The 14,497-nt window shown below is 46.0% G+C and overlaps 1 protein-coding gene across 1 annotated transcript; it reads right to left on the bottom strand.

Annotated features, from left to right (window-relative positions):
• Positions 1–7,089: 7,089 nt before the first annotated feature.
• LOC134423418 (G-protein coupled receptor 35-like) lies at positions 7,090–10,381 on the bottom strand. Its single transcript, XM_063166392.1, has 2 exons — positions 10,093–10,381; positions 7,090–8,743 (listed from the first exon to the last, which is right to left on the bottom strand). The coding sequence occupies exons 1-2, from the start codon at positions 10,379–10,381 to the stop codon at positions 7,782–7,784; spliced, it is 1,251 nt and encodes a 416-aa protein (XP_063022462.1). The 3' UTR covers positions 7,090–7,781.
• Positions 10,382–14,497: the final 4,116 nt, after the last annotated feature.

Below are 14,497 nucleotides of genomic sequence, written 5' to 3'. Positions count from 1 at the left end.
CCACCAGACTCCAAACGTGTGTATCTGGAGCAGTTTTGTTGTATTTGTTGTTGTATTTGAGCTGGGAGTGCTGCAGACCATCCCTCCCCCCAGGACTCAGGAGGTGAAATCATCCCTTGCTGCTCTGTGCCTACCAAAAATATCATCTGCTCTTCCCAAAGGGGCAGAACTCACCATTTGAGTCCAGCCAAGTGGCAAAAGAGAGAATTCCAGTCCTGTTATTTAAAGGCACTTTGATTATCACCCAGTTTATTTCAGCCTTTAACATGTTTCAAAGTTCTGTTTCTTTCAAAACAAAACAGAAGCCAAAGCCCCTCCCTGTGACCGTGTTCACAGGGGTCTGAGGATGAGGGAAGAGACGAGGATCTGACTCCATGTTTCAGAAGGCTTGATTTATTATTTTATGATATATATTACATTAAAACTATACTAAAAGAATAGAAGAAAGGATTTCCTCAGAAGGCTGGCTAAGAATAGAATGGGAAAGAATGATAACAAAGGTTTGTGGCTTGGACAGTGAGTCTGAGCCATCTGACTGTGATTGGCCATTAATTAGAAACAACCACATGAGACCAATCCCAGATGCACCTGTTGCATTCCACAGCAGCAGATAACCATTGTTTACATTTTGTTCCTGAGGCCTCCCAGCTTCTCAGGAGGAAAAATCCTAAAGAAAGGATTTTTCCTAAAAGGTGTCTGCCACACCTCCCTCTCTAAAATCACGAAAGGCCTGTGAATGAAGCCATGAATTGAGATGGAACCTCAAGTGCAGGGGCAGAGAGCAGAGATGCCCTGGTGGGTGTGCAGCTCCCAGACACAGAGCCTGCTCTGGCCCCTGGGCACCCCAGCCTGGCATGGTCAGTGTCCAGAATGTGCCAGCAAGCAGCCTGGGAGTATAAAATAAAGGATTTAATTATCCCTGATTGCTCAGTTGTCAGTGGGGAGTATAAATGTGTTGGGGTATCAGCTGCATTCTTCCATTCAGCAGAATAATCAGCAAGGAAAGGAAGTGAGCAGCAATAAAAGATGTAACTGTTAAATGACAGCGTAAACAAGAATCTCTTCCTGCCCCAAGATCACTCCTGGCTTTCTGCCCACACTGGCTGCTGAGAAAATGCCTGTGGCTGCCACAGAGCCAGATCAGCTCAGGCAGCTCCTTTCCTTCTGCCACAAGGGCTCTTCTCAGGAAAAACAGGTAATAAGTGACCTTTGTGGCAGGCAGAAGTGTAAATGCAGGGACGTCATGCAGCAGGTGCAGCAATGCAGAGCTGGTGGTGTGCTGGGAACATGGCACAGAGCCTCTGCTGTGGCACTGGGAACAGCTGCTCCTTTGGTCCCCAGGCACTGCAAGGTGACTTTTGGGGAAATGTGGTGCTTCTGGAGCTGTTTTTATTCAGCAACACAGAGCAAGGGTTTAACAGTGGGCTGTGGTACCCACCAAGGGCTAAAGACTTGGAGAATTGCTCTTGCAATTTTGAGGCTGATGGAAGTCAGGCCTGAAATATCTGTGCCAGATTTTTACTGAGCCAAAGCAGGGAGCCTGGCTGGAAAGCCAAGGGCCAGAAAGGTAGAATTAGAGAGTGCTTGCCTTGGTAGGAAAATGTTAGCAGGCAGAAGTGGGATTTAGAAGTTAGCAATGCAAAGCTGCTGGCGGCCTGTGCTGTGTTTCTGATGGACAGGGCTGCAGATGCTGCAGCCTTTCAGCACATTGAGGAATGAGGAACATCCATGTCAGCCTGGTGCCAGACTGTCGCTGGGGCACAAGGGACAGCTCATCCCCTTGGAGTGACACAGTGATGGCTCTGAGCTTCATTCAGAAACTGAGAGATTGCTTCTGCTTCAAGCTAACGATAATGAGCCACCCCAGTTTTCACTTCCCCAGCAGTGCCCTCTTTTTCTGTCTTAGATGAAAATGTTTTTGGAGTATGTCAGAGCTTTTTGGTAGCAGCTTTCACACTTTCCCCCCACACCTGACATTCAGCTGAACTCTCATTTTTCAGTCAGACGCCCCGGCTGACACAGGGTTCGTTGTTGAAATGTAACAACAAAAGCAAATGGAAAGCCCCAAGCAAGAGATCTGCTGTGAGGTGTTAGCAGAGCTTTGTGAGCACCAACGTGAAAGTCAGAGGGAGGTTTGGATGTGTACCTGCACCCTGTGTGTGTGTCCTCCCTGTCCTCCAGTGCTGCAGCTGCTCTGGTTCCTCCTGGTTGTGTAACAAATCCATTCGGGGTTTTTGGCAGGTGTGACACTGGCTGCACCCAGCTTTGTCATAGAATCACAGAATTATTGTAATGTAGGAGCTGCCAGTGCAAGATGTTTGTGCTGCCTGTGTCCTGCAGCTGCTGGGGGGTGGCATGGCCTGACCAGGGCAGGGTGAAGCCATGCAGGTTGGGAGTCTGAGAGGTGGAGTCTGAGAGATGGAGATTCCAGCCCTCCTCACACCTGTGCCCTCCTCACCTGGCAAGCCCATGTTGGTGTTGTCCAGCCTTGGCTGCAGAGCAATGAAAGGCAGAGTGCATCTGTGCTATGAAGGTTCAATTGCACATACTCGAAAGCTGGCAGATGTGGTGAGAGGTTTCTGCAGCAAGATAAAGCAAGCCAGGCATGGCCTGCACTGCCTGGATGGTCATGGTCTGCCTTCCAGGCAGTGGTGGAACAATCAGCACCCTCTTGGCAAGTGCTTGGATCCCCCTGGTCTCCCAGAGGTTGCTGAGCCCACCAGAAATACCTGTATGCACTGAAACACCTGTATACACTGAAATACCTGTATATCAATCACTGAAATACCTGTATAGACTGAAATATCTGTATATCAATCACTGAAATACCTGTATATCACTGAAATACCGTGTATCACTGAAATATCTGTGTATCACTAAAATAGTTGTATATCATTGAAATACCTGTATATGAATAATTGACATACCTATATATCACTGAAATACCTGTATACATTGAAATAAACACCTGTATATCAGTCACTGAAATACCTGTATATCACTGAAATACCTGTATATCAATCACGGAAATACCTGTATATCACTAAAACACCTGTACATCACTGAAATACCTGTATATCACAGAAATACCTGTATATCAATCACTGAAATACCTGTATGTCACTAAAATACCTGTATATCAATCACTGAAATACCTGTATGTCACTGAAATACTTGTATATCAATCACTGAAATACCTGTATATCACTGAAATACCTGTATATCAATCACTGAAATACTTGTACATCACTGAAATACCTGTGTATCACTGAAATACCTGTATATCAATCACTGAAATACCTGTATATCACTAAAATACCTGTATATCAATCACTGAAATACCTGTACATCACTGAAATACCTGTATATCAATCACTGAAATACCTGTATACACTGAAATACCTGTATATCACTGAAATACCTGTATACACTGAAACACCTGTATATCACTGAAATACCTGTATATCAATCACTGAAATACCTGTATATCACTGAAATACCTGAATACACTGAAATACCTGTATATCACTGAAAGACATGTACATCAATCACTGAAATACTTGTACATCACTGAAATACCTGTATACACTGAAATACCTGTATATCACTGAAATACCTGTATATCAATCACTGAAATACCTGTATAGACTGAAATATCTGTATATCAATCACTGAAATACCTGTATATCACTGAAACACATGTATATCAATCACTGAAATACCTGTATATCACTGAAATACCGTGTATCCTTGAAATATCTGTGTATCACTGAAATACTTGTATATCATTGAAATACCTGTATATCAATCACTGAAATACCTGTATAGACTGAAATACCTGTATACACTGAAATACCTGTATACACTGAAACACCTGTATATCACTGAAATACCTGTATATCAATCACTGAAATACCTGTATGTCACTGAAATACCTGTATATGAATAATTGAAATACCTGTATGTCACTGAAATACTTGTATATCAATCACTGAAATACCTGTATATCACTGAAATACCTGTATATCAATCACTGAAATACCTGTATACACTGAAATACCTGTATATCACTGAAATACCTGTATATCAGTCACTGAAATACCTGTATATCACTAAAACACCTGTACATCACTGAAATACCTGTATATCACTGAAATACCTGTATATAAATCACTAAAATACCTCTATACACTGAAATACCTGTATATCACTGAAACACCTGTATATCACTGAAATACCTGTATATCACTGAAATGCCTGTATACCACTGCTGCCTTCTCACTGCTAAAATCTTCTCGTACTTCTTCTCTGCATGGGCGGGAGAGCTTGGCCAAGTGGGTCATGAATTTGGAGGACACTCTTTCTACTAAATCAGCCCGAAAGCTGCAGATGGGAAAAGCAAAAGAGTGAATAAATAGAACGGTAGAAACCAGTTTTCTAGCTGGGGAACTTGAGGGACTTTCTGGGTCCTTGTGAAAAATGCGTATTTTATGATTGGCTTTTCGCAAATATTAAAATTAATATTATATGTATTGTGTTAGAAAGCAATGCTGTATTAATTTTCTTAAGTACTGTGTTAAATATAGTTTTAGGTTATAAAAATTGTTTAAATAGAAACTGTGCTATGAAAGATGCTTTGTTTAACGGAAAGGACTTGCAGTGAGATAGCAGCCACAGGACACCTAGATCTTTCAGAGAAAGAGAATTTATTGCCCTCTTATCAGAAGAAACGAACTTCTTCCCGCCTCGAAGGTGCTATTAGGATTAGAGGGAAGAAGTTGATAAAGACCAGATGGAATCCTGTGTTTGAATGGAATTTATGCATCATGTATGAGGTGTATGAATATGCAATGGGCTGTTGTTCTTAAGGGTTAATCCTTTGCTAGCAGGGGTCCTTTTTCGAGCTAGTGATGCCCAGAAAAAGGCACCCAGACGTCGGTAACTCTTTGCTTTTATTGTCTCACATTGTCCTAACCATTTTATTACTATTAAACTTTTAAAAAACTTACAAACAAGTGATTGGCGTTTTTCACAGTCCTTGTGCCACGTATTTCAGCCCCAGCACTCCTGAATCCCTGCCTGATGGTGAAGCGCAGAGGTTTTGGAGGCTCTGCAGGGAGGAAGCCTGGCTGCCCCAGGCCAGGCACTCACGGTGAGTATCTCAGGGCTGCCAGAGGAAGGGGTGGCACTGCAAGTTATGTGGCTGAGCAGAGCGTGCTCGGAAGTGCTTTGTTTACAGCCTGCTTTGCATCTCCCCCACCCTTTGTGTCAGCGGTTGGTGGAGTAGAAGTGGTTTTTTCTTGCCCATTTTAAACAGCAGTTTGGTTTGTGCAGAGCTTTTGCCTCTGAGGAGCTCTCACGCGTGCTGGTGAGACCAGAGGTGCAGAATAAACACGCTGGCAGTCAGGTGATCTCTCAAATCACCCCGCAGGTCCTGTACTGCGGGGAGAATGTTAACGCTCTGTTAGCTTTCCTGGGGAACAACCCATCAGGTCACAGAGTGCAGATGTCATTCAGCAAATGCAGGGGAGCCCGCAGCAGCAGCAGGGCTGGGGACGTAGGGTGTGACCCTGGGCTGAGCCTGCAGCGCTAAATCCATCTCTGCACCCCTCGTCGCTGTTTTGATCTGTTCAAAGAAAATGCGAGTGTAGAAAAGGGGAGATGAACCAGCCTCCTTAGGAGGTCTTTGCAGCCAGAGCCTCTCCTCCTTTCCCTTTCTCCTCCTTTCACTTCCCATCGTGTAGTGAGCAAAGGAAAGATTCTGCTTTCACATTTTGGTGTTACAGAGCAGATATCCCCATTTCTGTCTGACTCTCTGGCAGCATGCTGAGAATCCTGCATCCCCTGGGAGGCTGGCAGGGTTTTGCTGCTGTCCTGTGCACTGAGCAGCCACTGCCCAGGTGGATGGAGGGCTCTGCTCAACCACTGTCTGCAGCAGGGGGTTCTTCCTTTTGCCATTGCCTTGAACAGGAGGAGACACAAAGGCAGGGCTGGCTGTAGGAGCTGTAGGGATGTTTCTGTGGCAGCAGCACATGGACAAGCAGCTGTCCTAGGGTGACTTTATGACACTTGTATCCCCAGTCATCTGTCCTGATTAGGCTGGATATCAAGTTATGCACCTCTAAGACTGGTTCTGAAAGTGAAGGGGAATAAAAAAAGCGTGCCGTGTGTTTGCAGAAACTGCACTTGCTGCTCTGCATTTTCTCTCACAGGCTGTTCTCTGCAGCACAGACAGAAAGAAAGAACTCTCCTTTGCTTTTTAGTTAGTTTTTTTTAGCTAACTGAAGCAGAGAAATTCCCCAGACTGTGATTTTTCTTTTTCTTGAAACTGATCAGCCTGCTCTGGACTGCAAACCCAGAACACCAGGAACTCACACCTGTGGCCCATCGGGGCTGGGACGCTGCATTTCCAGCACAGAAGGGACTGATAGGAGACTGAGTGAGCCAAGTTACACCCCACCAAAAAAGCTTTCTGAATTTGCCATCCCTTCAGAACAACAAGAAATTTTATTGTGTAGTATTATTATTTTTAATATACTTGTGAATGCTTTCCTTGTTAAATAAACAGGTTTTTTTTTACTTTTCTCCAAAGAAATCTTTTCCTGAACCAGCTGGAAAAAGGGTCACTTAAATCTGCTTTCTAGAAAAACCCTGTTGGAAGTTTCGTCCCAAATTTGCCCTAAACCGAACCAAATCCATCAGCCCAGCCTGGGGTTAGGAGGTGTGAGTGGAGGTGTGTGCATGGTGCAGCCCAGCTCAGGGTGTGTGGTCTGAAGCTGCTGAGTGGTTTCATCTACTTTTTAGGTGTTTGTGGTAAAATTACCACAGGGTGGGACACTCTGCTCTGCCTTAAAATAATCCCAGTCCCAGTTAGAGCTCGTACCCACTGCCCCTGGCTTGAACAACAGGGAGCTGTCCCTCCTGGACAGGCAGCACAGCAGGTCCTCTACCACCCCATCTCCCCCCTTTTCCATTTAAATCATTAAAAAACCTGAATTCCATGCTAGAGACACAACTTTATTTAGATTGATTTCTTTGGAACAGCTTTGCTACCACTTTGCACTATAAGATTGAATAGAGTCCTAATACAGAGTCCTTGTTCCCACTGCCCTGCACCAACTCTTTGATTTTAATGCCATTTGACTCAAACATCTTGACTTACACAAGTTTTCCCTCAGTACAAGCAATTGCAATTTCTTCTGACATGGTCTTGTAATGATGGTCATTTTGTAGCTGTTACATTGCTGTAAAGTTCTTTAAAGCAAGCTAAATATGCCTTTTATGGGATTGTGCATTATTGGCAACTAAAAACCAGTAAGATTGTGACTTACAGAAACACCATCCCTTCTTTTTCTGCACGCTTTCACTCTGATTTTTTAAGAAGTTTGTTGACACTTGGAATAGCCTGTTTCTTTGTCACAGCTGCACAAGCACTGATCCAAGGTGGGGATGAGAGACAAAACCCAATCCTTTACCAGTGCCTGCGCTTCTTTTGGGTTTCATGGGAAAATGAAAGATGGGGATTTTTGGCAGGGGAAATCTACGCTACCCTTTTACGCAAATTTGCATTAAGGCAGAGATTTGTCAACGGCAATCTAGATCCTTAGATCAGAACCTGGACTGCTGTGGTTATCTGATTCAGAGCTGAATCATGTATCTGAATGTTTCCCATTAGTACAATGTCCCTCCACCCCACTCTTATAAAAAGCAAGTGTGAAACCCTGCTAGTGAGTCCCAGTTGAACACGGCAAATATAAAATGTGTGCTGTATGTGTTTTGTGTTAACGTGTTACAAGTGAGAGCTGAATTTCAGCTCCTTCACCGGCCTCAGATTTGGACTTTGCTAGCTTGGGAGATGCTTCCTTAAATTCCTGGTTGACAAAGTAGTAACAAATGGCATCCAGGCAGCAGTTTGTGTTGGCCAGGATGGAGGCGAAGTGCACGAAGTTGTTGACGCTCTGTATTGCCGAGCAGTCGGAGCTGACGGAGTCCAGGACGAAGCGGAGCAGATGCCCGAGATAAAGAGGTAAAAAGCAGATGATGAACACAGCCATGTTTGCAGACACAATGTAGACAGCTTTCCTGGTCAGCATTTCATTGCAACAGTTGTCAGTCTTCTTCCTCCTGAGCTCTGCAATGATTTTTATGGAGCAGTAACTCAAGATGAGCAGTGGTATGAAAAACCCCGCAATAATGGTACACAGTGTGATCACCGAGGGCGTCACAGAAGATTTTTCAAAGCAAAAATCATCTTCTCTTCGGTCCTCAAAGCTTTTAATGAGAGAAGTCTCACAGATGATGACTGTCCAGAGGACTCCAGAGGCAAAAGCTGCCATCAGTGGAGACCTGAGTGCCTTGGATCTCAAAGGGTACTTGATTGCAAGGTACCTGTCAGCAGCAATGAGGGTGATGATGCCGATGCTCATGAAGCGGTTTGTGAAATAGCCACCTTCCAGAACCAGGCACCAGCCACCCACCTTCAGGCGCTGGAACTGGGACAGAGTTTTGAACGGCAAGGTGAAGAGCAGCAAGCAGTCAGCCACAGCCAAGTTGACCATGTACACTCTGGTTTCTGTCCATTTGCCAAGTTTGTAACAGAACACCCACAGCGCCAACACGTTCAGCACAATGCCCAAAACCAGAACTGGGATGTAAACACACAGCTGGAAAACTGAGAATATTTCATAGGCTGTGATATTGCAGCTGCTGTGGTTCATTTTGGGAGTATCAAAACGTACAGTTCCTGCAAAAGCAAATGAAGCCTTTTACAAGGGAGGTTCTGGACTGAATCAGTGATTAATTCTAATTGAGAGAGTTCAGGGTTTTGCCACCTTTTGCCTGATGCAGGGTACCTAGTGGGAAGAAGAAGGACAGGGACACAAGCCTGATCAGTTGTGAAGGAGAGAAAAACTTAAGATTCTCCCTGGGCCCTGTGTGGGGAAGACTGCTCCTGGAGGGTGGGAGGGAGAAGGGCTTGGACCCCTGTTTTGGGGAAGACTTGGATCAGGCAGCAGCAGATATCCTGCAGCAAGGAGTTATGTGAGCCATTGCAAACATTTGAGAATGGGAAGGGGATCCCTAAACCCAGCTCTCATCCCTTCCCTTATAGCAGGGCTCAGTGGAAGCCAGCCAGTGACCTCACAGCTTAAAATGTCCCAGATGTGCAGCAGAAGGACAGCTGTCCTTTCCCTCAGTCCTGGGATGTCTCTGCATCCCTTCTCATTAGTGACACAAGCAATTATTGGTGTATCTCTTATTAGTGTATCTCTCACTGGTTTCAGCTGCCTTCAAATTCTGTACTCAGAGGGCTGCACTGAGAATCGGAGTGCTGGGTCTGCTCGCTGCCTTTCCAGGATTGTCAAAGCTGCTCTTTATCTCAAAAGCATTGCAGCCACTGTTCCAAGACAAAACAAACTCACCTATGCCATGTCAGGAATGTGATGTGGAAGAGGTGAGCTATGTTTGGTCTAGCAGATGGTTTTATCACCTTGGATCTAAGGGTAATATTGCTGTTTGCCCCCCAGCTTTGGAGGAGTTAATGCAGAAGCACGTTCCACGTGCAACTGTTCATGGACAGAAAAAGCCCAAGATGTCTGACATGTTTTTGGGTTTTCCCTGCAGGGGGAACGTGGCTCCGTGGGGGAAGGTCCATGGGTCTCAAAAGCATCTCCAGCGAGCAAACCATAAGGGAGTGCTGCAGCATTTATGTGCATCTGTGGGTCTTGGTTAGCTTTGAAAATCTAGAGGAATCACAGAATCACACCAGGACACCTCTGAAGAGGTGAGGGAATGTGGTACAGCAGACACCTGCAGCAGCTCTGTCCTCTGGACATGAGAAATGCGTTACGAGCCCATAAGATAAAAGGGAAGATCGTAACAGGGAGACCTAGAAAAGATCTAGCAAAGGCTGAGACAGCCCTCAAGCACCCCAAAATGTGTCAGATGTGGTCAGTATCAATATGAACATTTGAAAATATATTGGCTCCAGCCCTCTCTTTCTCCATCTCTATTCTGGTGTCCCACCACTGCTGGGAAAAGTGAAGCCTTGCAGAATTCAAATAACCGTGTGAGTAAATAGCCAGGAGAAATTACCTGTTCTCTTGCTGTCCTCGGAGAGAGTGAGTTCCTCCAGCCCAGCTGTGGAGTGCTGTGCAGGCAGGACGAGCAGTGCTCCTTGCACATGACCAGTCAGGTGTCCTCTGATCACAATTTCTGGTGGCTGTGAGAGCAGCAACGCGGGCCGAGAAAGCACCCGCGGTGCTCCTGAACAAAGGGCAGAGCTTCCTCTGTCATCACCATTGGTGTGGCTTGTACCACCTCCTGCTGACTGAGGAGCCTGCAATAGCCCTGCAGGGAGGTGAGAGGCTTGTCTGCCCTGCATCCCTGCAGCAGCTCCTCTGGAGGTGGAATAGCTTTGGCTTTTTCCTTTGCTTTACCTTCCATTGCTTGATGTCTCACTGGGCAATGCCTGTTGACCCCCCTCGCCCAACAGACTGCTTGGAGGGGACCCATGGCCCTGGAATGTCCTGAGGTCTTCTCTCTGCCTTCCTGAGTGCCACCCCTGCTGGGATTGGAGCAGGAGTGGCTTCTGTTGTCACACTGCCTGAGCCCTGAGACAGAACAGGCCCAAAAGCCCTGCAGCTGTTGGAGAGGTGAGGGCAGTGGTTTCCAGGCAGTTTTGTGATTATTATAAAGCGTTTCACTCTGAATCACAGTAGTTCTCTTGTCTTCCATAGCTCCTCTCAGCCAGCAATTCTGAGAAAACGTGGCACCGTGACCCTGTGACCTGCTGGCTCTGTGACTGCTCAGTGGTTGCAGATGTCTGTGTCCCAGGGGTGCTCTTGGGCTCCCCACGAGAGCCTATTTACCAGAAAAGCTCAGACAAGTTGATCAATGAGCTTAAAGATGCTGATATTAGCACCTTGGATTGCTGTCTTGGGCAAACGTATTTCCCCTTTCCACTTTGCTCTAAGGTCACATTAGAGCAGCTTCTGGAGTATTTCTGCATTATCTGTCTGCACATCACAAGCCAGCTCTTGAAAATAATTCCATGCCAGTGTGCAATCACAATATATTACAAACTTCTAAACTTTCAGGGACTGCTTTTGCCTTTCTTGGGGCTGCTCCTTGGTGGATGCTTACAAGTCGTTACTGACATACTAGTGTGCCCAGCTCATTGATCTCCAACCAACAACATTTTTATGTCATGGTCCTCGTTGGTACTTTAATCTTCAAAGTCATCCAGCTTCTGGACTGTGATAGTTTCATCAGTGTATAGAAAACTTTGCATCCTCCTCAAGCGTTGTTCACAGCCTCCTCTTGTCTGTTTCTAGGAAATCTCTAGTGTTATAAACCATGAGCAGTCAAAGTCATGCCTGGAGGGGCTCAGCTCGTAGAACCTCTCCAGTGTGATGCTTCCATCCACAGCTTGGTGCTGTGGTTGCCAGATGAGGGTCTCATCAGCCCAGCGAGGTCTCAAGACAGGGAGCAGCCATGTCACTAGGCACAAAGCACCTGGCTGTGAGCAGCATGTTCACCAGCATGTCAAAGCAAACTCAACACCAGCTACCAGCAGGCAAAGCTAGGATAAAGTGCTGTCTGCAGAGAACTTACATGGCTCCTGCTGAGGCTCTTGGCTCTGTGCCTGATTCCTGGCCATGGCAGCATCAGGATCCCCATCCTTCTCTGCACCCTGTTCCTCTGCCAGCCACCATCCTCTGCAGCTGCTCAGGGTCCCCTCCTTCCAGGCAGTCACAGGTTTTATCTCCCTGCCATGGGCCACTGACGCTCACTTGGTATTTCCCCTGCCTCTGCAGCTCCCGGCCTGTCTCAGTGCTGTGAGTGCTGTCCCCGTGTGGCGCACAGGAGGTGACACTTGTGCTGTGTCCCTGCTGGCAGCTCTCAGGCAGGGTATTCCAGGGCCCAGCAGCACTGCAGAGCACTGGTGCCTGTCCCCAGAGAACCTTGCACTGACACCAGCATCCACCACATTGTGCCTGGAAAAGCGATTTCTGAATGAAAGTAGCCAGTGGGACAAAATATTCACTGGTATTGCCTGCTGTCAGACAGACTGATGAGCTTCTGCCTCCTCTCCCTGCTGGGGAATATCTCCATCTCCATCTCCATCTCCCCTGCATTGCTGCATCCTGCTGGCTGCAGCTGCAGGGGCAGAGCCTCTGGCAGGACCGGAGGGGTGCTGGTACCATCTCCACACACACAGAGAGGGACACAGGGCTCTGGCTGCCCTGCAGTGCCTCTGCCCCACAGGGTTGCTTTCCTGCCTTTCTCATGGCCAGAGGGGATGGTGCAACAGCAGATCTTGACCAAAAGAGAACTGTGGGGTTGAGAGCAAAACATGTCAGTCTTATTTTTAGCACATCAAATGGTGGTTGAGGCTAGGTGCAGCAATCCCACACAATGACCAGCCCTGGCTGTTGGGGCTGTTTCCCCTTTCCCCTTCCCCAGCACTTCACGGAATTGCCTATGGCAGGAAATGCTGTTGGGGCTCTTGTGTTGCAATCCTGCCCATGCTCCTGCACTGGTGCCTTGTGGGGCTACCTAAAAACAGAGGCCAGACAAAATTAAGAGAATAAAAAGCAGCTGTATTTATTGTAGGGCCTTCAGGTACATTTAGGGCAGATGAAGACCCACAAGGGCTACACCCAAAAATGGATGATGGGTCACAGGTTTTCACACTTTTATAAATTTGTCCATTTGATATTGGGGGTCAATCTTCCAAGTACAGCTTCAGGTAATGAAGCCATGTACCCCAAGTTTGCTCCCCCCAACTCACTTTTATTTTACATCTCTCAGGGCCTGAGGCAGTGAGGTGTCCTTGACTGGAGAGGAATTGTTGTGTCTGCCCAAAATGGGAAAGCAGCAGCTCACACTGTGTGTGGAGTTTAGAGTTACACTAAAGAACGGCAGGATTACAAATACATGAAAAACACAAAAGCTGAAGTTGTAAAGGCATCAGCAGCACCAGGGACCAGCTGAGTATCTGTGCCCACGCACTGGGCAGGGCATGGAAAAGCCCGTGCTTCCCAAGAACCTGATGCTGCTCCAGGGCTTGTGGAGTTCCCTGGAGGCTGCTGGGCAGCGCTCACCCCTGGAACAGCTGTGCTGTGCCAAGGAAACAAAATCAGAGATGCCTCCAGCACCTGGAAGCAGCACCCAGCCCACAGCTCCCCAGTATTGTCCTTCAGCCCCTGGAGATCAAACCTCTGATAAGAACTCAGCTCTCAGGCCTGCCCAAATGCCACCAAACAGCAAAATAGTGTCTAATGCCAGCCCCCGCCTTCCATGCATAGGAGGACCAAAAATGTCATATTGGTGGCTACTCACTCACTCACCCACCCACCCGCCCACATAAAAGCAGATTATTTTTGCAGATTCATAAAAGCAAGATGCTGAATTATTTTGTAGGCTTTTCCTTTCCTTCCTTCTTTTTTTTCTTTTTTTTTTTTTTTTTCCCCTCACAAGCCTGAAATGGAAACCATTATTAGCATTTTTTTCTTTTAAGGGACAGGAAAGTTACATCTTGCAGAAATGTTGGTAAAATGCAGTGGTTCAACCTTGCTGTTTGGGGCAGCTGATGGACTCTGCCATTTCCCAGACTCTTGTGCTAGGAAATGGAAAAGATTTGGGGTTAAGGATGTCGCCATCCTCCTGGATTGCTATTGCAGTGCTGGATGGAGGCCAGCAGTTTGTTGTGGCCCAGGGTCTGATAACTCATCTGTTCTATTTACTGGGAGCACTCAGGGAGCTGAGGCTTTGTTCAGATTGAAGCAGGATGCCAGAAACCCATCCTAAACTTGACATTTAAACCAGGTAATAACTTTTGTCCAAGGTAGAACATATATCTTCAGATAATCAGGAAGTTCCTTGCTCATCTTTGGGTTTCACTGTTAAATACCCTGCTGGAAGGCAGATCTTATATCTCTGTGGCAAAGGCTTTTCTCCCAATCCCCAGTATCGGTTTAGCATTAAGAGTAGAGGACTCTGCTGTATAATGGTAATAAATGAATATTTATTTATAGATATGTTACTATGACACATCTTTATTTTCACTTGCAAAATATGGATTTTTTTTTTTGGTTTGTTTTCATACATTCAGTGGAAACAGCAAAAAAAATCTTAATGATGACAGAGATTGTGAAATCAACTAATTTCTCCTTTACAATGAGAAAAAGGAACATTTATGAGACCTGTATGTGAGGCCACATGTATAAAAAGCATTGCTGTTCTGTATTTCAGAGTAGATAGCCTATTTGGAGCCCATTGTAAATTGAACAAGTTCTCCATGTTAACTGGGAGAAACCATGAGCATGACTGAATCTGCAAAAATAAGCAAGTTGTTTGCTTTTGGGATTAACAGTAGGTTGATATGAATCTTTATCTCTTTTTTTCAAAATAATAAAAAAAATCATAATAATCTTTTTGGAACAGGCATACATTATAAGCAATGAGATGCAAGGTCTCAGAATGGAATCCTAGG

The sequence above is a fragment of the Melospiza melodia genome, chromosome 12 (assembly GCF_035770615.1).
Source record: "Melospiza melodia melodia isolate bMelMel2 chromosome 12, bMelMel2.pri, whole genome shotgun sequence".
NCBI lineage: Eukaryota > Metazoa > Chordata > Aves > Passeriformes > Passerellidae > Melospiza > Melospiza melodia.
The sequence above is the reverse complement of the archived record's forward strand: the minus strand, read 5'-3'. Positions and strand labels throughout refer to the sequence as shown.